Source organism: Notolabrus celidotus, chromosome 13, assembly GCF_009762535.1.
Source record: "Notolabrus celidotus isolate fNotCel1 chromosome 13, fNotCel1.pri, whole genome shotgun sequence".
Taxonomy (NCBI): domain Eukaryota; kingdom Metazoa; phylum Chordata; class Actinopteri; order Labriformes; family Labridae; genus Notolabrus; species Notolabrus celidotus.
In genome coordinates this window covers 16,111,462-16,133,799 of record NC_048284.1, presented here as the reverse complement: position 1 = coordinate 16,133,799, position 22,338 = coordinate 16,111,462, and the positions used below count along the sequence as shown (strand labels likewise).

Sequence of the window (22,338 nt, the reverse complement as noted above, 5' to 3'; positions counted from 1 at the left end):
TTCCTGTTGTGTTCGTTTCTCTGGAACAGCAATAATGTTCCTGGGTCAATTTGACCCGGGGCATATTCAATTAGCCAAAAGTGTCAGAACCCCAAAAAAATCCCAATACATATTTTTTTAAATCTAATTTTTAACTCCATTACTAACCATTTAAATCAATATTTGGTCCATTGGTTTTTCAAAGACAGCGAGCCTGCTGGCCGTAAGATAAACTGTTGATGAGATGGGGACTGAATAGGAAGCTCGTAAAACTGTAACGCTGGGAGAGATGCATTTGCGGTGGGCTGAGAGAAGACTACTGTTACAAGCTGCTAAATCAAGTGAATCACAGCTTCTTCTTTTGAAAAGTACACACACATACAATAAAGATAGAACAGATGAAAGAAAGAGAAATCAAGTGAATCACAGATGTGTGTGATGTTATTGTGGATGACGGGCGGAATAAACACTGCGGTTAAGCTTCCAATCAGACATGTTCAGCATTGCAGGCCCTGCCCTCTAAAAGCCCCAGGGCTTTTTAAAAAGTACTTCCCCCCCACCAGCAGGGTCTTTTTAGGGGGGAGATTATCTACCCCTGAACTAAATTTAGACCCTAGTTCCAAAAAACGCCCCTTAAGATGACGACTATTTAGGCTTGTAACACATGAAACGCCTGAAACACTCCTTTATCCATCCAAAATAGGGCAGAATCTAGATTAACACAATGAATGGGAGGTTCAAACTAAAGAATGACTGAAACTTTGTCCTGTAAATTTGCTAGGGTTAAAAAAGTTATAACATGAGTGTATTTTCAGTTAAAAAAAAGTCAAATGTATTTATAAAGCACATTTAATAAACAGCAGAAGCACTCTACAATGCATAAAAGACAACCAAATCCTAAAACACCTTTAATCCCATACATCTGCAGTCAACATATTTTAATCCCAAAGATGTGAGCTCACTATGTTACACCTTAAGGGGAAAATTTAAGCAAATCAACAAGAATGACCACTTAATAGCCGTCAGGTGGTCAGGGAAATGTTTGATATTTCTATTTGTTCTGAACACCTAACATGATACCTTATCTTAAATCAGGAATGTGATTGGCATTGAACAAAAATGCATTTCAAAAAACACCCATCACATACATACCCTCAAATACATTTTATAATTTAATGTACTTTTTGTGCCCTTTCAATGACAAATAGACTAAAATAAAGTGTGAAGTAAAATGAGCTCTTCCTCTTCCTCATTTTATTACACCTACAAACATCTGTTTCAGCAACATTTCAGCACTGCAGGATTTCTATAGCTGTAGGCTGCACACAAGTAGGAGCATGCACAGAGAGAAGTGACTACAGTCTTATTTCACAATTAACAAGCACTGCTTCAGTTCTCCAGATCCAAAGTTATAGTCCATTGTAACATCGTAGATGGTTCAAGCAGTTAAATGAACAGCAAAGATAAAATGTCATATGTAAAAAAAAAAAGTGTATTTAAAGTACATTGTCATTTCAAATTCATATCGTAAGGATGGGCATAGGAGGTGGTGAAAAGTAACATGTCCTCAGCATACAGTAGTTCATAAAAAGGACCTAAATGTGGTGCTCTTAATTAAAAATGTGCATATAATTGTAGATTACCATTAAAAATCATTGGAACCCTGAAGCCAGCAGCCAGTAGTTCATCCATGGTGTTCAAAATCCATCTATAAGTGAATCCTGACCTGCGGGTTGGGTGTCATTTGAGGTCTAGAAAAGAGGTGCGGACTGTCTGGGGTCATCTGGTAACACACTGATGGAGTCCTCTGCCTTTCCACACAGCATGCAGAGCATTGTGTACTCCTGGATAACACAAGACAAACATAATATTAAAAAAGGACAGCTGATTATGAATGTCAAGCAGGAAGTTTGACTCTCTTAAAAAGCTACAGTCTAAAGAGATACTGTACCTGATATTCATCAACAACACTGAAGGTGTATTCATGCCTGGCGATGACATGGTCACAGTTTTTACAAACATCTAAGAGGACAAATAGACATGAGGATTAGTTTTTACAGAAGCTGTGGATTACTCTCATTTCTTTATTACCACTTGTTTAGGCAATAAATCAGTAACACTGTTTTACCAGAAGATATCAGACCTTACACAGGCTTTAATAACTAATTTAAAGCAGCTAATCTTTACAGTTTTTGATAAGGGATTTGGCAAATGTATGACATTTTTGCTTGAAATATTAAACTTAAGCTTATTGAATGTTATACTTTACTAATAAATGTTGCATTCATTTTTTAAAGGAATAGCTTCTTTCCAAATTGACAAAAAAATAATCCTCAAAATGAACTATGTACCAAAGTCTGTGGTCCAGCCCAAACCTGGATCACAGTCAGATCACAGAAGTATGTTAAGACTCTTGAAGGAACATGAACCCTAACATTAATGAATTTCAGTGAACACTTATGATTTATCTTAATTAGAAGTGATGTTATGCAATGTTTCTTGATATGTTAATTCATGGGAACGTGTACATTACATCCATTATGTGTATTCTTTAAAAAGGTTGTAGCATTTTGTGTTTTTGTATTTCATGTATATTCTGTATGTTATGTTTGTTTTATATGGACCCCAGGGAGAGTAGCTGCTTTGTTAGTGGCAGCTAAAGAGGATCTGAATAAAGGAATACAGGAATAAAGTGTGTATTGTGTGAATACATGTAAAATACAACCATGGAAACTATCTAATAAAAGTGTTCATGGGCACTTGAATGGGACTGGTTGTGCCATAGGCTGGGGCACTACCAGGAATGTTTGGCCTCATGAAAAAAAATCATAATGGGCCCCACTGCTTCACTACCACACATGTTCTAATGCACTTTAAGGTCCCTGACAGTCATGGGCAGTGGTGGACAAAGTACACAGCCTCATTACTTAAGTCAAAGTATAGATCCTCCAGGTAAAATATTACTCCAATACAAGTGAAAGTTGCTCTGTTAAATTATTACTTGAATTAAAGTACTGAAGTACTTGCTTTTAAAAATACTTAAGTATTCAAAGTACTTTTTAAATATTCAAAACGTTGTGTTTTCACAAAGCATGATGGCAGTCAAGAATACATAGGAGTACATTCTGTTACATTATGTTTATTTAGAAACCATTACTTGAAAACTCTACCAAACTGTACCAAGGAATAAAAACAGAAACTAAGTTACTCCAAGCACAGACAACTTAGTTTGAAATGTTCATCTGGAATGAAGCAAATGTTACATATCTCAACACACTTTCTCAGGTTGGACAGTGATTTTTTGTTTGTTTAAGCAGAGTGAGAAACAGGGAGAACATTTCAAACAATACGTATCATTCTTCATTTCAAAAACCTCTAACACAGGCTGAAGATATGGACATGTGTGCTCAGGTGGAGAATTATAGCCATCATTACCACCTCTAAATGAACTGCCTGATCTGAGTGAAACATGCTCTGTGTTTGCTCCACATTCAACCGTGGAGACGCACGATATACAGGTACGACTAAACCACTGAGACAAACAGAACTACACAAACACATTTTACTGTCTTAGGGATCAGATTTCAGAAAAGAGAAGGAAACCCATGAGCTGACTTCAAAGCAAAAGTAGTGAGTAACTAGGGCGCTGATAGAAATGTAGTGGAGTCAAAAGTACAATAATTGTCTTCTGAATGTAGTGGAGTAAAAGTAATAAGTATCCCCAAAAAATAATACTCAAGTAAAGTACAGATACTCAAAAAATGTACTGAAGTGCAGTACTCAAGTAAATTTACTCTGTTACTGTCCACCACTGGTCAAGGGTCCTAAGAGTCATCCTTACTCCTCTCTCTCAAACGCTCCCCTGCTTCTAGAAGTAACAAAAAGAGTGACTGACGGTCATATGTTACTATCTCCTCTCCATCTTCATCCTCTGTGGCTTTATTACTGATCAGCACGAAGTCCCTCTGATGGCACTTCACACAGCCCAGGTAGTTCATCAGGTAAGAGCCGTTCTCCAGACAAGTGTTCCCCTGAGCAGGAGGAATGCATCTTAATATTTATTTTGACACAAACACACTGCATGGCGTTGGCATTATACCGGAGCATTGTTGGGCGTTGTTTACAGTGAGCTAACTACAACTTCAGCACTAGTTGGTACGAAGTTATTGATGTGCGTCAAAAACAGAGCGAATAAGAAAGGAACTAAAAACTGACACAACTTACCCGGTCGGGATATTCTTTTTGCACACAGCCGTTGCACATTTTAATTGTAAGATATTTATATTTTGATGTATCAAGAGATTACAAACAAGACTAATTTTAGGGCTAAAACTGTTCTTCCGCACGGAACAGTGGTCCCTGTATCTCATTAAACCTGTAAAACACTCTCACACCCGGAAATGCTTTTAAAAGATCCCGTTATAGTAGAGATGTGACGTTTACGAACGGGTCGGTCTTTTTGAACGACTCTTTTAAGTGAACGATGAGAACCGATTCGCAGTTGCGAGCCGTTCATTTGGGAGCTGTTTTTATATGCGGATGCCCCACGCTGCCTTCATGTCTCACCCAAGCGGCAACCTCCGGTCTCAAACTATGAAGCACATGCAGAAGTGTTATAAACTGCAATTCATCGAGGATCCACTTGAGGCTGGCTGCAGAAACACCAGAAACCACATAGACACCAATTCAAAAAAGACGATCTTTGCCGCATTAATAAACATGTTTACAGCCTGGTTCAAAAAACGTCTTGGCTCTACGTAGCTAATTTCTCTATCAGCACACACTGTACGGGGGTGAATTTTTTTTAACCCGACGGTTCAGAAGATATTAAGATTACCAGTTTTTGCCCAAATAAGGACATGACTGACTTGACTCCCGGACGGGAACACATAGCTGTTGGCTAGGAGGCTCAAACTCCCCCTCTTTACGTCACACTATGTCTGTTTCGGAAACTATACTAGCAGTACGCACTGATTTGGCCAAAATTCAGTAAGTAGTATGTGAACAAGAGCAAAATCTGCAGTATGCCAAAACTCCCCGGATGTCTACTGATTCGGGAAAATTTCACAGTCTGCCTCGGCTTAGGATATCCGTTTTTAGGTGCTGTGAAAACCATTAAATTCCATATAAACCACTTCCTAACTTTTTAAATCATAAGTGATGCTAAAGAAGCAGTTTCTCTATCAGCTTGGCCGTTGTTTATTTCAGCTTTCCGAAACCGGAAATCTAGTGAAGTCTGGCCCAGCCCACTGCAACACAGATCGAACAGAACAGTCATACTACAGACTAAATTCAAAAGCAGTATGTAGTAGGCAATACTTTCTGAATACTACATTAGTAAGTAGTATGTAACAGCCCGTTTCGGAAACAGCCTAAGCCTAGTTGAGTTCCGCATTTCCAATATGGCTGCCGCGTCGCTTTGCTTCATAACGTCATGGATACTACGTCCATATTTTATACAGTCTATGGTCTCACCTGTGTGCCCCATGAGTCTTTTGTTCACACTTATTGTCTACACTTTGTTATTATTTACATTGTTTTGATGTGGATTCGAGTCAAGGAGCTGAGCTCCTGTTTGTAAAGTAGTTCAGGTGTAGAAACACCAGGTGGGGTAGCACAATTTTGCATTCACATTTCAATAATGTCCTCAATTTTATTCTAGTTGTATTTGTATTTTTTATATAAATATATATTTATTCTTATTTATTATTTTTATATTTTTTTCTGTATTGTTAAAATGTTTCTATTCTTGATCCAAGATGGCTGCGTGCATGGAAGCTGCGGCTGGTTGCTCCGTTGTTATAGGTGCATTGTTTTTGGCACCTAATGAGGACTGCACCTTTCAATTTCGTTGTACTTGTTGCAATGACAATAAAGGCATTCTATTCTATTCTTGTGTTGAAAATTTTACAGTGAAGTTGTTTTGCATGGAAGTTATCTGCAGCCTGTGTAGTTTTTATAGTGCCACAAAGTTTTTTAGGTGAGGGAAAATTCAAAATAGTGATCTCACTGTCAGGGCTGCACGGTGGTGCAGTGGGTAGCACTGGTGCCTCACAGCTAGAAGGTTCCTGGTTCAAATCCCCGGCCGGGGAATTGTGTGGAGTTTGCATGTTCTCCCCGTGCATGCGTGGGTTCTCTCCGGGTTCTCCAGCTTCCTCCCACAATCCAAAAACATGCTCAGGTTGATTGATCACTCTAAATTGCCCGTAGGTGTGAGTGTGTGCATGAAATGGTTGTCTATCTCTCTGTGTTAGCCCTGTGATAGGTTGGCGACCTGTCCAGGGTGTACCCTGCCTTCCGCCCGAAGCCAGCTGGGATAGGCTCCAGCCCCCCGTGACCCCCAACGGGATAAGTGGTCAAGATAATGGAGGGATGGATAGATCTCACTGTCGAAGCATGGGGATATGGCACCATCTTAAGGAATGTTTACAATGCCAAATTAGATTATAATCAATATTCCCACCAATATATTCTATTGGTGGGATTTGTAAGTTTGAATTATTATGATCCAAATCTTATCTTATAACTTCTACCAGTGATTGTTTCCTTGAGAAAAATGAGTTACCCTGGTTGACTTCTAAAGAATAATAATAACAATGAGCCAAAGATCCAGTCTTTTGAACGACTCTTTGAAAGGAACGTCTCCTAAAGATCCGGTTCCCTTCAAAGAACCTACATCCCATCTCTGCGATAAAGCCCTTATCCGGTGTTTTGTAGATCGAGGGAAACCGCCCACCCGAGCACTTCCGGTGACAACTCTGTCAAATGATTGGCTGACGAAGGGTCAGCGTAAATGACGTAGGCTAAACATGGCGGTCGAACAGAAGTTGAGTGTTGTTGCCATGTGAAATTTCTGGTAAATATCACATATCCACTGTTGAATGGCAAACAGTTTGCACTCAATGCTTTTATCAGAACTTATCACATTGCTGTTAACTTTGATCGACGGCTTCAGAGAGGTGTTATGTTAAAGACTGTTACTCTGAAACTGCTCAGTCCTCCTTAGCGTGCTGAGTTCACCTGTTCTGTGAACGCTGGCTGGTTGGGACTTCAACACAAGTTTGGCCTCAGTATGTTTGAAGTTGTATCAGTGTGTCTAGTATTCATTATGATGCTTAAATTACGATCAATGCATCAAAAGTCTCTGTTATACATGCTATAGTTTTCATTCAGTGATCACATGGTGGTATTGAGAGTTTGGTGTAAGCCTTGTTTTCATTAAATGCTCTGTTTTTTTAATTCTGCTTCTTGTTTTTGCCTGTTCAGAAATGGAAAAGACTCCAAATGCACGCCCGACAGTGGGTAACAAACCCGCCAAGAAGAACAGTAACAACGCAGAGTTCTCAAACAAGGACGAAGCTATCTACTGCGTTCTGTGTCGCAGCACATATCCGAGACATGCAAGTGGCTCTGCATTGTTTGCATATACTGGATTTCTAAACATGCTGCTTGTAACTATGATCTGATATTCTGACTATATGTCTCTTCTTAACTGCAGGACGTTCATGAGCATATGCATAGCATGCTTCATCACAGAGAGCTGGAGAATGTGCTGGGCAAGTGAGTAATAATAATTGTCTATTTATAATACTAATAATACTTTTATTTATATATAGCGCTTTTCAGGAATTCAAAGACACTGTACAACTGTTAAAATCAATACAAGCAACGAACAAGGAACACAGATCAAACAAAACAAAACAACAATACAATCACAAATTAAAAGCTAACTTAAAAAGTAGGGATGCACCGATCCTCCTTTTTAGGTCCCGATACCTGTGATGGAATTCAGCAACAAACTGGACACTGGACACAGAAGACTCAGGAGACTCTGGCGGCTTACTTTGAAATAGTTTATGTAGAACTTGATCAAGGAGAAATAACATAACAGTACACAGGCAGGAGAGTGCAGTGCAATGCCAAGTCAGTTCTGTCAGACAAATGCCCAGGCATGGTATTTATCCCCAAAGACGACACTAAAGTTAGATAACCATGTTTGGACAATAAGAACACAACAAGTGGGAAGAAGACCTGTGCTCTAGTCTGGAGACAGTAAGTCGGCCGCAACACATAGATAAAGACGGGAACAGGGGGAGAGACCTTGATTACTACACTGACTATCTCGCCTGTCACAGATGACATAGGAATGAAGTTACTCTAAACTTGACACTTAGACTGAAAGAATACAATAGATACACATTCTTACATACATATATATAAGACTATGAAAATTCCACGACAATACTGATATCGATACCTGGGCTTTGGTATATGCCGATACCGATACTAGCTGATCCGATCCTGGTATTTATTTAACAATCTCTATTCCTTAATGTGAGGATACAACCAACAGATATAACCAACAGATATTACAATTCAACTGTAAACCTCAGCAGTGGATAAGAGGAATTAAATATTCTTTATAAAAAAAATGGCTTCAAATGAGAAAATAAAAAATATGTCAACGTAGTGTTTCCAACAGAAGTACAGTGTACCTGTGGCAGGGAGGAGGGCTATTAAAATCATTGAATACATTATTACTCTGCCCAGCTTTGCCCTCACTATTTCCCATCTCCGCGTCTGATATTGTGACAATATTAATCAGCAGCACATTTTTATAAAGACGCTGATGACGTAGGAGATGCACATGGCTGTTGCAACAGAAATGCATAGAACTGAGATGAATAGATCTGCCATATGGATCGGCACTATATATCGGCCCCTTGTCACCGATATCCGATCTAGCTTTTTGAGTCCGATCTAGCCGATATCCGATACCAGGATCGGTGCATCCCTATTAAAAAGGTGAGCTTTTAAAAGAGATTTGAATGCTGAAGGGTCAGAGCAGTTTTGGATATGAGAGGGGAGTGCGTTCCAGAGGGTGGGGGCGGCTACGGAGAAGGCTCTGTCCCCCCAGGTTCGGTGCATGGTTCTGTGAGGTGGAGACAGGAGGTGGGCATGTGAGGAACGCAGGTTATGGTAAGGAGTGTGATGGTGGAGGAGATCAGTGAGGTAGGAAGGGGCCTGGTGGTGGAGGGCTTTGTGGGTGAGGAGGAGGATTTTAAACTGTATGCGGTAGGTAGGGGACAGGGAGCCAATGCAGATGTTGGAGGACGGGGGTGATGTGGTCACGGGAGCGGGTGCAGGTGAGGAGGCGTGCAGCAGAGTTCTGAATTTGTTTTGACTGATGCAAAAAATATCACAACATAGGAAAGAGGTTCAGTACACTGTGTTCCAGATTATTATGCATGTTGCATTTTTGTGAATATTTTAAGTACAGTTGTTTTCAAATTTGTCAGGAAGTCAGATAGTGAATATATTTCTTCAACTGTGTGGTTAAAATTATGCTTTTCGGCTATATTTTAAATGAGGAATCTGCAGAAATGAGTGTGCCAAATTATTATGCAAGTTGGTGATAAGAGCATGTAACTGGTGAAAATTAAAAACTAGGCACAATTTTAAATGTTCTATTGATTTGAAAATAATATTATTTACTACAACTGTATTCAAACTTCAACAAAAACAACTGTTTTCTTTACATTTGTATACAAAATAATACATTTCAAATCTAAAGTGTTTCTCAAATTTCGAATACAACCTCCTTTTCTTTCAGTGAGGGTCAGAGGTCACTGGTAAACAGATTTAGTGAGGTTTCTGATGACTTCTCTGCTGACACTGTGTGCTGTACCTTGTATGGCTTTCCAAAGATGCTCTTTTGGGTTGTATTTCTTGCCAACATACTTTGAAAAGCATAATTTTAACCACACAATTGAAGAAATATATTCTTCATCTGACTTCTTGAGAAATTTGAAAACAACTGTTAGGATAGTTTTTAAAATATTCACAGGATTGCAACTTCATCAACTGCATAATAATTCTATTTGTTGGGTGCCCAATTTTAACACATTTTTGTGCAACCTCCATCTGTGTGGCACAATTCAATTTGTTTTAAAGCAAAGTTATTGAGTCATAACATACTCACTCAAAACCTGTGTGTGTGTGCGTGTGCGCGTGTGTGTGTGGGTGCATGTGCGTATGTGTGTGTGTGCAATCTGTCATTTACAGGGATTCTTTTCATGACTGTCAAGCGTGTGCAGAATCTGCCATGGGTTTAAATGAATATGCTCAGCACATCTCCTCTTCTCAGCACAAAACCAAGTTGAAGATCATGATGTTGAACGGAGTGAAGCCTATTTCTTTGCACAACACTGTTGGCAAAGAAATGATGGCCTACATCATGGAGAGAAACAAGTGGCTAAAGTGTCAGAAGTAAGAGTTTTAAATTATTGGTCCCAATGAGGAGATATTACTCATGTTATTTATTTTATCTATATTGAAATGTGCTATTTTCAAACTCTGGCTTATAATGTCTATTTCCACCACAGGAAGAATGAAACAAAATCTAACTATAAGAAATTGAAAAGAAAGAAGCAGGAAGCTGGTCAGAGTTATGCAGAAATGGTTCAGGGAACCAGCGGAAAAAAAAACACAGCTGTGTCCAAAGTATCCAAACAAGTGGACACCAGGATACTGAAACAGATGCAGGAAGAAGGCAAAAACATTGTGCGTAAGAATAAAGAGAATAAAGTGTCCAGTCTGCAAAGACCTCCTCACCAAAATGAAGAAACTCTGCAGAATGAAAGTGGAAGATTATCTTGTTTGTCAGGAGGGCCTTCGGGTCAAACTTGGCAGCACCCTAATGTCAGAGACCAGTTTACCCAATGGACTCAGCAGATGAGGTATGAGGACAACTTTCCAGTCAGCATTTATGGCACTAAATGCAAATTGGAAAACACCCAAGTAGACAAACTTTTTGATAGACCAAAAGTCACGCAAGAAGAGGCTACTTACCCTCCAGAACAAAAAACATGGCCTGCTACCAGCCAGAATGGGCATTACTACGAGCAATGTTGTAATGCAGCAGATGGTGACTTCACATGTGATCACCTTCCTCAGAACGGAGCTCTCATCTTTGATCAGAAGGAAAGTCCTGGGTCGTCTAGGGCAGGGCAGAAAGGTTCAGATTTAACTAGTCCAGCCTCAGAAAACAACACTGCGCCCATACGGGATGCCAACGTCAGTGCAATGCTGCGGCACATTAGGAGAGCGCTGGGGGTGAGGGAGCCCTGCAGGGCCGATCGGGAAGCCCGGAGGCAGAGAAGTGACAACGTCACCTCCTACGTGGCTACATCTGTACAATCCTCACAGGTCAGCTCCCCTACTCCTACATCTCATCCCGGTTCTCATACTACCAATGAAACTCCAGCCAGACCAAAGCAGACAACATTGAAAACGGCACGGGAGGTGACTCAGCGATTTGAGAAGATCTCAAGGGTTGCAGGTGACTCAAATGGAGCATCAAACAACAGGGAGAAAGAGTCTCAGGTGGCCGTCAAAAGCCAGGCTTTGCTCAGCCAGCAGTTAGGCGGGGCTGCGTCCTCTGACCCAAACATGAATATTACCAGCAAGGTTCGAGTCGCCCGCAAAGCAACAAGGAATTTGCTAAACTTATCAGGGGCCCTGAGTAGGCAGAGCTGGACTGACATGTACAAGGAGATGAAAAAGAAGAAGCTGGCGAAGGTTAGAGCGGGGAGCAGGTAACAGTCCTTTAATAACTTCCTCTAATTCTCTTCACTGTAACCACTGAAACATTAGTTTGACAAATAGAGATTAAACATATGAATCTACTTTGACCATAACTAAGTAGCCCAAATAATTAACTGTTTGTTTTTCTTTTCTTCACTCCTGCACAGTAACAGGTTTGGGATCAAGTTAGTAAAAACAACAGAGAGAACACGCTCAACACAAGCAGAGGAAAGCGACATGCCTCTGTCCGAGGGCTTTCACTGGGAGTCGTTGCCACACAGCCCCTCGGCTGAACCCTGGACTGCATTACCTCCTTTTCTCCAGGACACAACAGTCAACAACTCTCACACAGAGACGACGCAGTCAGATGTCAGAATGCAGGAGCCTTTGGAGCTGCCTTGTCAGGCACAGGACAACGATCAGTCAGTCACAGTTGTTCCTGTGAAGGTGGAACCAAAAGTTGAGGGCAAGAGTGGAAAAAAGAGAAGTAGTAGTACTGCCAGCAAGAGGAAGCCCATCGTGGTAGTGGTGAGTGGTGTACAGGATCGTTTGCTGTTGGACATATCTGAAACACACAGCTTGTTGATGCATTTTAATTGTTGTAATTTAATTAGTGTTTATTCTTACAGCTTGATGACATCTCTGATGAGCCTCCCAGTGTAAAAAAGAAGAGAACCAAGTCCCACACCGGTACATCTGATCATTTTTTCCCAGTTGAAGACAAGTTTTTCTTTATGAGGTCAAGTTTAAAAAAAAAAAGCCTCAAGTGATGTCACATGAGTCAGGATTAGTTTGAGCAAGTTCAAGAATAGAAAATATCTGGTGGTGTTATGTAACGAGACCTTTGTTATTCACCCGCCATTTCTGCTTGAGGTCCTCACAGTTAAATGCACATTCGGCTGCCAGAAATCATGCTGAATTGTGGGTAATTTACAGTAGGTGACAAGATTTTAAAGGGAAATATTAAACTAGTAACCAAAAAAGGATATCATTATTTATTTAAAACTCCAACAACATTGTTTATTGCAATACTGGGGGGTTTTATCCAAGTGCAGTCACAGTGTGTCATCTAAACCAGGGGTTCCCAAAGTGAGGGTAGCGAGACTCAAATGGGGGGTCGTGAAATATCTTCAAGAATGTTTTTTTTTTTAAAGTTATCTAAAAATAGTAAATTTTCATTATAACAGTAAATAATATCAACAAAAATAGTAGCTGAACTTGAAATAAATCCTTGAAAATAGAAAATGTAATGCCCTTCTTGTTGCCACATGACTCCTAAGTTTAGGGTTAGTGAACAGTTAGTTATCAAAAGCATCAGTAGCAGTAGGTTAATTCATAAAGGAGCAGGAAACACAGCCACATGCTCATATAGGTAGGCTAATTTTCTGCAGACCAGCTAAATGAAGCCACATTAAATCACTTTGAGGGATAGTGGGGGTCTTGAGTTTTTGGCACCTATATTTTGGGGGTCGCGGCCTGAAAAGTTTGGGAACCCCTGATCTAACCTATGAGTATTCTGGTACTGATAACACTGTGCTGTCATCTCAAATGAACCTTCTCCCAAACATTGTCTTAATCATTTTGTAATCACTAGAGAATGTCATCCATTAATTCTCACAGTGTGTTTTTTCCTCTGCCCTGTAGGCCTGGACCAGCTGCTGACGGTGTCTCTGAGGGAGGAGGAGCTGAGCCACTCTATACAGGATTTGGACAACTCCCTAATTCAGGCCCGCAACGCTCTCCAAGCAGCCTACACAGAAGTCCAAAGACTGCTGCTACTGAGACAGCAGGTACCAACACAGATGAAGAAGATATCACAGGAGGCTTGTTTAATATGTACAGAGGTGTTTTTATATAACTTAATAATGAATGATTGTACTTTCTTTTTAGTGTACCGCTGAGGTCGACAGTCTAAGAGCCAAGCGCATTGAGATCCTCCAGGGAATGCAAGGTACAGTACATGTACCTGATTCTTTAGATGACTTCACATGCAACAAATAGAGCTTTTTCATTCTTTATCTCTTTTCAGGTGGATACACCACCTCCTCAGCAGGGGCTGCTGCTGCTGTTCCACCCATACTCTCTCCCCTTCCTTCCTCTGCTCCTCTTCCCGCCTCCTCCACCCAGCAATCACTCTCTACAAACCCCACATCTTCCAGCACCCAACCTTGCACAACCACTGTTGTCCCTCTGACGCTGCAGTTAAAGCAGGAAATGTGCAAAATACCAACAGTCTCATGTAACCCCAATACACCTCCCATAAACCAACCTGTGCAGCTGTTTCCCTCCAATCTGCTGCCTCCGCTACTGCTCGCATCCCCACACCAAGCTTCTCCTACAACTGCTGTTACCCCCCTCCAACATCTCAGTGCAGATGGCTCCAAACTAGGTAAAACTTCTCCTGAATCCTCTACCAGGCTGCTGGCTCAACCGGCAAGGGAGGGGTTAAAGGAGTGTGAGAAAACTGAGGGGTTAGTTGGGAAAAAAGAAGAGGAAGCTGATGCTGCAGGAGAGAAGGGAGGGAATGTGCAAGCAGCAGAAAGCAGATCATCTGCAGCACTAGATGAGGATAAAGGGAATGAGAGCGACGACTCAGTCAGGAGGATAGAGCCCTCCAACATAGTGGTCATAGATACCGATGAGTCTGAAAAGGAGGAGGCAGGCTGTAACCTTCCTGTCCACAAAGAGCATCAAAAGGCTGTCAGCATGGAGTTCAGCTCTTCTGGCAGAAAGACGAAACGGGAAAATGACGTGGATAGGTGAGGAATTATGGGATATATTATTATACATTATACTGGTTTATTTACCTGCAGATGCAAAAGTGTGAGTAACTTTTCTTCTTGACCACTCAGGACAGTTGAGCCTGCTGTTAAAGACACCAGCGCCCCTCCTGTTAGAGACACCAGCGCACCCCCTGTTAAAGATACCAGCGCCTCCCCAGGTCAGTTTTATTTCTCCTGCTATTATTTGATTACTCAGGAAAAAGCAGCCAAAATAAGACAGAGCTGTAAAACTGTTTCTTTTTTTATTATTATCTTACTTAAACTCAAAAATCATTGAGAGCAAGCCCTCATTTACAATGACGACGAGCATATAAAAGAAACATTAAAATGCATGACAAGCAAATAAAAGATGTAACCCTAAAATAATGATGATCAATTAAAAACCGACAACAATTAAAAGCAATGTTATAACCATTGAAATAATGTTACACAAAGTCAGTTAAAACAGGTACAATCAGAGGTTAAAAATTTTAAAACTAATGATTTAAAATGACTAAAAGAAACCAGTGCAACAATTTTTAAAGTGCATTGAAGTGAGTTCCATGCAGATGTTGCAAAAACGCAGAAGCCAGATCTACCCAGCTAAGAATTAACTCTGGGAACCTTGAGAGTGAGCCAATCAGTTGATCTGGTGTGTTTTGCTCCAGATGACCAAACTAGCATTGAAGATAAGTATGATGGTAACATCCCAACAAGCGCTTTATAAATAAACAATTAAAAATGCAAATCACGCCTTTCAGCAAGAGAAGACCATCCCACCTTTTTGCATAGTATGCAATGGTGAGTGAGTGTGGTAACTATCACCAGTAATAAAACGCAGTGCAGAGTGAGAAACGGCATCAAGTGGCTTTAATGTAGAGGCTTGTTCCTGTAAAAAAAAGCCAATCTTTTGTTGAAGTCTACTAGACATCTTTAAGATATGACTTTTAAAAGTTACTTTTTCATCAATCCAGATGCCTAAATCTTCACCCTTTCTATTTTGGTGCCTGCATTAGAATTGATGGTGAATGTACTCAGATCAATATGTTTGGCCCTGGAAAAGAGCATGAATTTTGTTTTCTCTGCATTTAAGACCAACCTATGTCGGGTGAGTGCAGCTTCTCATTCAGAGAAGCAGCCTTGGACAGAATGCACAGCAGACTGTGCATTAGCAGCAGTACAGTACAAAATTGTGTCATCTGCATAAAGATGAATTTGACAATCTGAGACAGCAGACACAATATCATTGATATAAACAGTAAAAAGAACAGGTCCTAGGACAGAACCTTGTGGAACACCATTTACAATTTCAACCAAGTCTGACTTTTAATAAGATCACTGTGTTTTTTTCAGAGTATATTGAGGTGTCTGATGATGAAGAGCTGTACTTAGGAGCTTTCGAGAATCACGCTGGCTCCGTCCTCGGTCTCCAAGTGTGCGAGGGACGGTTGTACACATGTTCGGGGGACAATACAGCCCGGGCCTACAGTCTGACGGTAAATTGATCCGTCTAAAAATACATCAACTTGTCCCTGATGAAAACTTCATCTTTCCCTCGACAACAAGTAAATGTGATCAAACAAAAAAAAAAATCACTCTCAATCAATAAAGCAGATTACTTTAATGCTCCATTGGAAAAAAAATTTACTGTGGAAAAGTCATGTTTCTGCTGTAATCTTTCTAGAATTTATGATGTACTATGCATACAAGAAATCAGTTTAATTTGAAAAAAGATACCCTGATTTTTTCAGATAAGTGAAGTGTTATTTTCTTTTTAATGTAGAACACTTTAAGAAAATATCTAGACTTTAGAAATCAGAAAAAATAGAATATATAAACAAATGAAGCAAATTGAATAATGCTTTCTTTAGTAACTTCATGTACAACAAGTCTTTGTCTGAAAAGGGTCTAAGATGAAGTTAATAACCTTTCTCGTCCTATCCCATCTTTCCTTTTAAGCTATAAAAGTTTAGTCGAGGTAGAAGCATTTACAATAACACCAAAGCATACATGAGTAGCAAAGCAACTGCAACAACAAAAATAGCAACAATGACATATAAAAGTCAATACATCAATATATACACTGTACAAATGATGTCACATTTCTACGGTGGCCCTGAAAGACAAAACAAATTTACAAAAGATGAAACACTTTTACAAAGTTGTAGACAATTTTACAAACGACGGAACACTTTAACCGTTAAGTCTGACTCTGTTTAGCCTGAGGCTATGAGGTCTGAGGCCGTTTCATCTGAATTCTGACACATGATGAAGGTTTTGAGGAGATATGACAGAGATTTTCCGAAGACATGATGCTTTTTCATCTGAGGTCTGACACCTCTCTCTGAGACCTGAGGATGTCCTTCTCTCCATCGAAAAAAACTAAATGACACCCCACTCGATCACTTCCGGATCACTTCCAGTATTTGGTACATTCCCTTTCTGTAGAAATGAAATGTTAATTTGGTTTAGAATGGTAAAAGTGTTCCGTTGTTTGTAAAATTGTTTTCTTAAATGTAAATGTGTGTTGTCCTTGGTAAAAGTGTTTTGCTGATGTAATTTTGTTTTATAAAATGAAAAATGTTTTCCAAAATTTAAATTTGTCTCCAACTTTGTAAAAGTGTTTCATCTTTCGTAAATGTGTTTTGTCCTTCAGGGCCACCGTACATTTAAGCATTCAACAATAGAATTTCATAGTTTAGCCCTTTGTCTTCTGTGCATTTTTGACATAAATACAGTCCTTGAGACTATAAGCCATGCATGATTTTCTGTTTGTGTTTCTAGAGCAGAAAATGCCAACTGGTGTTTGAGGGTCACACAAACAAAGTCAACTGTCTGCTGGTAGCATCCCTCCCAAACACGCCGGCATGCCTTTACACCGGATCCAGTGACCAGACCATCCGCTGTTACAACACGAAGGTAAAAAGATGGATACGTTTTTCATCATTATTTTTGATGTGACTCTCAACCCTCTAATTAAACAGAGAATCATGTTACACATTTACCCTTTATCTGAGGAAGATTCACTTCAGTACCTGCTGTTAGTCAGAGTTGTCCTTTAGATCACTCAGCCGCCTCTATGTCATTTAAGAGTTTCAGTTTGGTATCCTCACTACTTTGATAATAATGGTTTTAAACTATCATTCATTTAGTATTGCCTCTTTCATTTTTTTTCTGTGTTCTTTTAATTACATGACTTAATTTTCTCCTGCAGACTAGTGAGTGTCTGGAGCAGATCACTCTATCAGACCGGGTGTTGTGTCTGCACGTTGCCTGGAATATTTTGTTTGCTGGACTTGCTGATGGATCAGTAGCCAGCTATGACTTGAAGGTGAGTGAAATGATGGTTTGATAGAGATGATGTCCTTTTATTTATGATCTTAGTTAGCCAACTATTAAAACTGGGTTTCCTGTAGTTAGTTTATGTGATTTGTCCTGGTTGACATGCAACTTCTCCATCTCTGTCATCAGACTCTGAGGGAGTTGGATGTGTTGGACTGTCACGGCCCGCGCGGTGTGAGCTGTTTGGGCACGGCACAGGAGGGCGCTCGCCGAGTCTTGCTGGTCGGCTCCTACGACAGCACCATCAGTGTACGAGACGCCAAGAGCGGCTTGCTGCTGCGCTCGCTGGGTGGTCACACCAAAACGGTGCTTTGTATGAAGGTGAAGAGATGCATCCACCTATGAGCACGTTAAATGTTTACCTGGTCAGTCAGTTTATTCAAACAAGAAGGCTATATTAGTGGAGATGTGCTTGCATCTTATAAACTCAATAATCGCAAATTAATTAAAAATAAAACACTCAAATATTGCAGTGTTACTGCAATACTCCCATCTCCACAGAGGAATGCTGAAGCTCTGTCAGAGTGACCATTAGGTTCTTGGTCACCTCCCTGAACAAGGCCCTTCTCCCCCGATCGCTCATTTTGGCCAGGCGGCCAGCTCTAGGGAGAGTCCTTGTGGTTGAAAACTTATTCCATTATATATGATGGACATCACTGTGCTTTTTGGGAACCTTCAATGCAGAGGATTTTTTCCTGTACCCTTCCCCAGATCTGTGCCTCGATTCGATCCTGTCTCTGAGGTCTACAGACAATTCCGTTGACTTCATGGCTTGGTTTGTGCTCTGACATGCACTGTCAACCGTGAGATCTTATATAGACAGGTGTGTGCCTTTCCAAATCACGCCCAATTCATTGAATTTACCACAGGTGGACTCCAATCAAGGTGTAGAAACATTTCAAGAATGATCAGAGGAAAAAGGATGCATCTGAGCTCAATTTTGAGTCTCAGAGCAAAGGGTGTGAATACTTATGTACATGCTATATTTGAGTGTTTGATTTTTAATTCATCTGCAAACATTTCTACAAAACATTTTTCACTTTGTCTTTATGGAGTATTGTGTGTAGAATGTTGAGGGGAAAAAATGAATTTAATCCATTTTGGAATAAGGCTGTAACATAACAAAATGTAGTAAAAGTGAAGGGGTATGAATACTTTCCGTACCCACTTTATGTCATCATAAAGATGATCATTTGTACATCAGATGTGACAAACTCTTCTCTCTCTGTTGTTTCAGGTGGTGAACGATCTGGTCTTCAGCGGCTCCAGTGACATGTCTGTTCATGCCTACAACATCCATGTAAGTGTGAAGGATTAAACGTTCTCTGACACCAAGACATAACAAGCATGCAAGCGTCAGATCAGAGCAATGAACGCTGCTGTCCACACTGCACCTGTCAAATTTACACTTACACTGTTACGTCATGTAAACAAACCACATCACTAACAGCTGTTAGGACACTCACATAGGAAACAATGTAACAAGCTGATTTTGTTGTTGACTCTCACTCCTGTTGCATGTTGTTATGACATGGTGTGACTATCAATGGATTAATTAATTAATTAAATTTGACCTCCATTTGTTTTTGTAGACAGGTGAGCTGCTTCGTATCTACAAGGCTCACGGTCATGCCGTCACATCTATCGTCATCCTGGGGAAAGTGATGGTGACGGCCTGTCTGGATCAACTGGTCCGAGTTTATGAGCTACAGGTAGAGTATTTAAAACTTAGTTTCCACTCAGCATAGTCTGATAAACACTTAGTTTCTTAGATTTAGACACCCAGATATGTGCTTAAAGCTGCTGTTGGTAGGAATGGTGTAAAAAACCTTACTTTTTTTCTGCTGGGTTTGGAGAAAAGGTCATAATGCCCATCGGTACTCATCGATATGTGGAGTAATTTGAGACTATTGAGAAATCTCTGCGTTTTCCAGTGCCTTTGTATCAAGCAATATTATTATTCCCCTTGCTCCCATTATGACGGACCAATCACAGCTAATCTCCAATCCTCTGTCCTAATTGGTTAAGGGGCGGCCCCTACTACGTCCTCTGATTGGTTATGAGTCTGGCACTATCATGACTGCACACGCCAATCTGTGTTGGGGGGGCTAAGAGGAAATCTGGTTGGGAGGGATAGTGTTGACATTCAAAGTCTCTCTCTCTCTGAACAGATGTTTACTCTGTGACTACCAACAGCAGCTTTAACTTTGGTCCCTAAAATATTAGTCGAAGAGCTGTATTTTCTTATCTCATGAAACCTTAGATTCCTAACATTTTCTGCTTACATTATACAACTTTTAGGTTGCAGTATCAAAACAAGCCTCGATTAGGTACAAAAAGCTAACAAAAAATGTTTTTAAATGTTTTTTCTTTTAGTCCCAGGACCGCCTGCAGGTGTACGGCGGTCACAGTGACATGGTGATGTGCATGGCTGTGCATAAGAACGTGGTATGTAGACCAAAACAAGCCCAGATGTATTATGTCATCTACACGCGACAGAGCTTCATTTTTAATTGGATGCTTATTCAGTTAGCTTAATTATTCAATGATGTATCTTACCATAATTTTTTTTGCTCAGATCTATACAGGCTGTTATGATGGTAGTGTTCAAGCTTTGGAGTTCAACTTGATGAAGAACCACCGCTGCTGGGTAAAGACTCAAATTGGTTTAATGCATGTGAAAGAAATGCATCCATGCTCTTCTTTAATATATTTAAAGATTTTTTTTTCGCATTCCCATGACCTGTGTGTTAACACTCACCCTCTGTTCAGTGGCAGAATTGCTCTCTGATCTTCGGCCTGGCGGAGCATCTCATGCAGCATCTTGTTCGAGATCACAGCAACCCAAATCTGCAGACAGTGAAATGTCGCTGGAGGAGCTGCAGCAGTTTTTTCTCCACACAGCTGTCAGTCAGACAGGTGATAAAACTACATCTTATTTAATAACTGATCATACATTCTGTATGATGGGTTAGGATCTCAGAGTGTCTCTGCATTGAGCACTTAACAGCATCAGTGCAGGATGAACATAACCATGAGATCAGTTCCTCAGTGTCTTTGGTTTTTTTTGCAGGAGCTGCCTGATCATATGAAGAGCCATGTGCAGAAGGACAGTGAAGTGCAGCCCGGACCAAGTCTGTAGTTTTCCAAACACATCAGGTAGTTTTTTTGCAAGAATTTGTGTTTTTTTTTCAATGAATTTCTTTTAACAGGGCATAGGTCTTGTTTATACTATGACAGAGAAGCTATTCCTACACAGGATTCAGACACTTCACACTCAGTCAGTTCTGCTCTTAAATCATTATTAACAACTGTTTTCATAAAATGTCATCACCGGTATTAATCAGTATTTAAACTGTGAGGAGAAAAAGGAGAACATGTTTTTCATTACAATATGTGGTACTTTAAACCTTGCCAGATATGTAATTAGTGTACTGCAGCTTATTATTCACAACATTTCACAACACCTCAGAGGAGCATATACATTGAACAGGTGTGTGTATGGCTTTGAAGAGGAGGCCATATGTTGTCTAAATCCTGTAAAGTGAATTGTGTTGTAATCTCAACAAGCAGTTTTTAATATCTACCTGCACAGGAAAGCATTATTCTGAGAGTGTTCTGTTTCATTTTGTAACACTCGTAATGGAAAGCTAGAAAAAAGAGGATCTTAATCCATCCTTAAATCCGGGTGCCTTCAATGGAACTCAACCGCTGACAGTGTAGTCCTGTGGCACGCTTTGCTCGTCGCTACCATTGTCACCAGCTTCAGAGTGGGGATACTAAGGTCTGGTGAGCTTCACTTCCTCCCTCCAGACCCTTGTATAATTTCTGATTGCCTCAAGTGATGTCAGTCATGTATCTGACTGCACAGGCATTCAGAAGCAGAAAAATGGCTTCAGTATTCTTTGCAAAGAAGCTTTAAAATGTGCTTCCATAACCCTGTAAAAAAATTGGGACATGGGTCATTGATGGAGTTTCCTTTAAGAGAATCAACAACCCCAAAAATGTCCTTTCATTCCAAATCTTTGAATCTGAATCTTTAAATTCAGGAATGTTAAGGGCTTCTTCTCCAAACAATCAGTGTTTTAGGATTTAAAAATCCTTCATAAGATTTTTCTAAACTTTATATCTAAGATTGTCCTCCCTTCTGTGCCACAGAGCGACACACACATTGATGACAGCTGAATGAACTGAAATGTAACCTGCTTGTTCATTGCTGTGTCAAAGACGGTAAAAGGGGTGCAACTTCTGCAGTTTGAGTCCTCTAAGCTAATATTTAGCTAATATTTAGCAGTCTTGTCTGTATAAATAATAAACCTTTGGCCTGATTTTAAACTTTCTTACAGATTTTGTTTTGTTTTTTCATTATGCACTGACATGGCTTATTATCTTGTCTCCAGTCACACATAATAACTTCATTTCTACATCTTTCAATGCATAAACCAGTTATTCATGATCAAGTCTACATTTTCCTGAGCATTACTTGTGGATATGCTATTATATCCCTGATATTGTGTGATTGAAAAGGGTGGAACATTTCTGGTAAATTTCCAGAAAGTTTCCGGTAAAATTCCATGGAAAGTTAAGCTGGGTAATTTGGGAAATTTTCCATGGGAATTATGTGAATTGAGTGTAATTTATGGGAATTTATGGGAATTAATGTGAATTG

The 22,338-nt window shown here is 40.1% G+C and overlaps 2 protein-coding genes across 3 annotated transcripts; one reads left to right on the top strand and one right to left on the bottom strand.

The window, feature by feature from the left end:
* Positions 1-812: 812 nt before the first annotated feature.
* churc1 (churchill domain containing 1) lies at positions 813-4,390 on the bottom strand. The gene is made up of 4 exons (XM_034699390.1): positions 4,204-4,390; positions 3,875-4,010; positions 1,931-2,001; positions 813-1,823 (listed from the first exon to the last, which is right to left on the bottom strand). Exons 1-4 carry the CDS (start codon positions 4,240-4,242, stop codon positions 1,731-1,733), a joined length of 339 nt encoding a protein of 112 aa, XP_034555281.1. The 5' UTR covers positions 4,243-4,390; the 3' UTR covers positions 813-1,730.
* Positions 4,391-6,714: 2,324 nt separating this feature from the next.
* Positions 6,715-22,012, top strand: znf106b (zinc finger protein 106b). Of its 2 annotated transcripts, XM_034699089.1 has the most exons (22): positions 6,791-6,835; positions 6,976-7,049; positions 7,246-7,379; positions 7,478-7,539; positions 10,045-10,248; positions 10,365-11,576; positions 11,733-12,093; positions 12,195-12,255; positions 13,210-13,355; positions 13,456-13,516; positions 13,595-14,324; positions 14,418-14,506; positions 15,681-15,823; positions 17,112-17,246; positions 17,542-17,658; positions 17,799-17,990; positions 18,907-18,969; positions 19,262-19,381; positions 20,046-20,117; positions 20,248-20,319; positions 20,442-20,588; positions 20,743-22,012. In XM_034699089.1, exons 3-22 carry the CDS (start codon positions 7,248-7,250, stop codon positions 20,809-20,811), a joined length of 4,188 nt encoding a protein of 1,395 aa, XP_034554980.1. In that variant the 5' UTR covers positions 6,791-6,835; positions 6,976-7,049; positions 7,246-7,247; the 3' UTR covers positions 20,812-22,012. The 2 variants fall into 2 exon arrangements, with proteins under 2 accessions (XP_034554979.1, XP_034554980.1); XM_034699088.1 differs by lacking the exon at positions 6,976-7,049 and having other exon boundaries at positions 6,715-6,835.
* The last annotated feature ends 326 nt before the right edge of the window (positions 22,013-22,338 follow it).

What these genes read in the sequence shown, in the direction of transcription:
- churc1 (XM_034699390.1), bottom strand. Translation starts at nt 4,242, where the DNA reads ATGTGCAACGGCTGTGTGCAAAAAGAATATCCCGACCGG. An exon ending in AAAAAGAATATCCCGACCGG is followed by an intron (nt 4,011 to 4,203) that starts GTAAGTTGTGTC and finishes CCTCCTGCTCAG; the next exon opens with GGGAACACTTGTCTGGAGAA. An exon ending in GGAGATAGTAACATATGACC is followed by an intron (nt 2,002 to 3,874) that starts GTCAGTCACTCT and finishes TTGTCCTCTTAG; the next exon opens with ATGTTTGTAAAAACTGTGAC.
- znf106b (XM_034699088.1), top strand. Translation starts at nt 7,248, where the DNA reads ATGGAAAAGACTCCAAATGCACGCCCGACAGTGGGTAACAAACCCGCC. An exon ending in AAGTGGCTAAAGTGTCAGAA is followed by an intron (nt 10,249 to 10,364) that starts GTAAGAGTTTTA and finishes TTTCCACCACAG; the next exon opens with GAAGAATGAAACAAAATCTA. An exon ending in TGAAGAACCACCGCTGCTGG is followed by an intron (nt 20,320 to 20,441) that starts GTAAAGACTCAA and finishes CCCTCTGTTCAG; the next exon opens with TGGCAGAATTGCTCTCTGAT.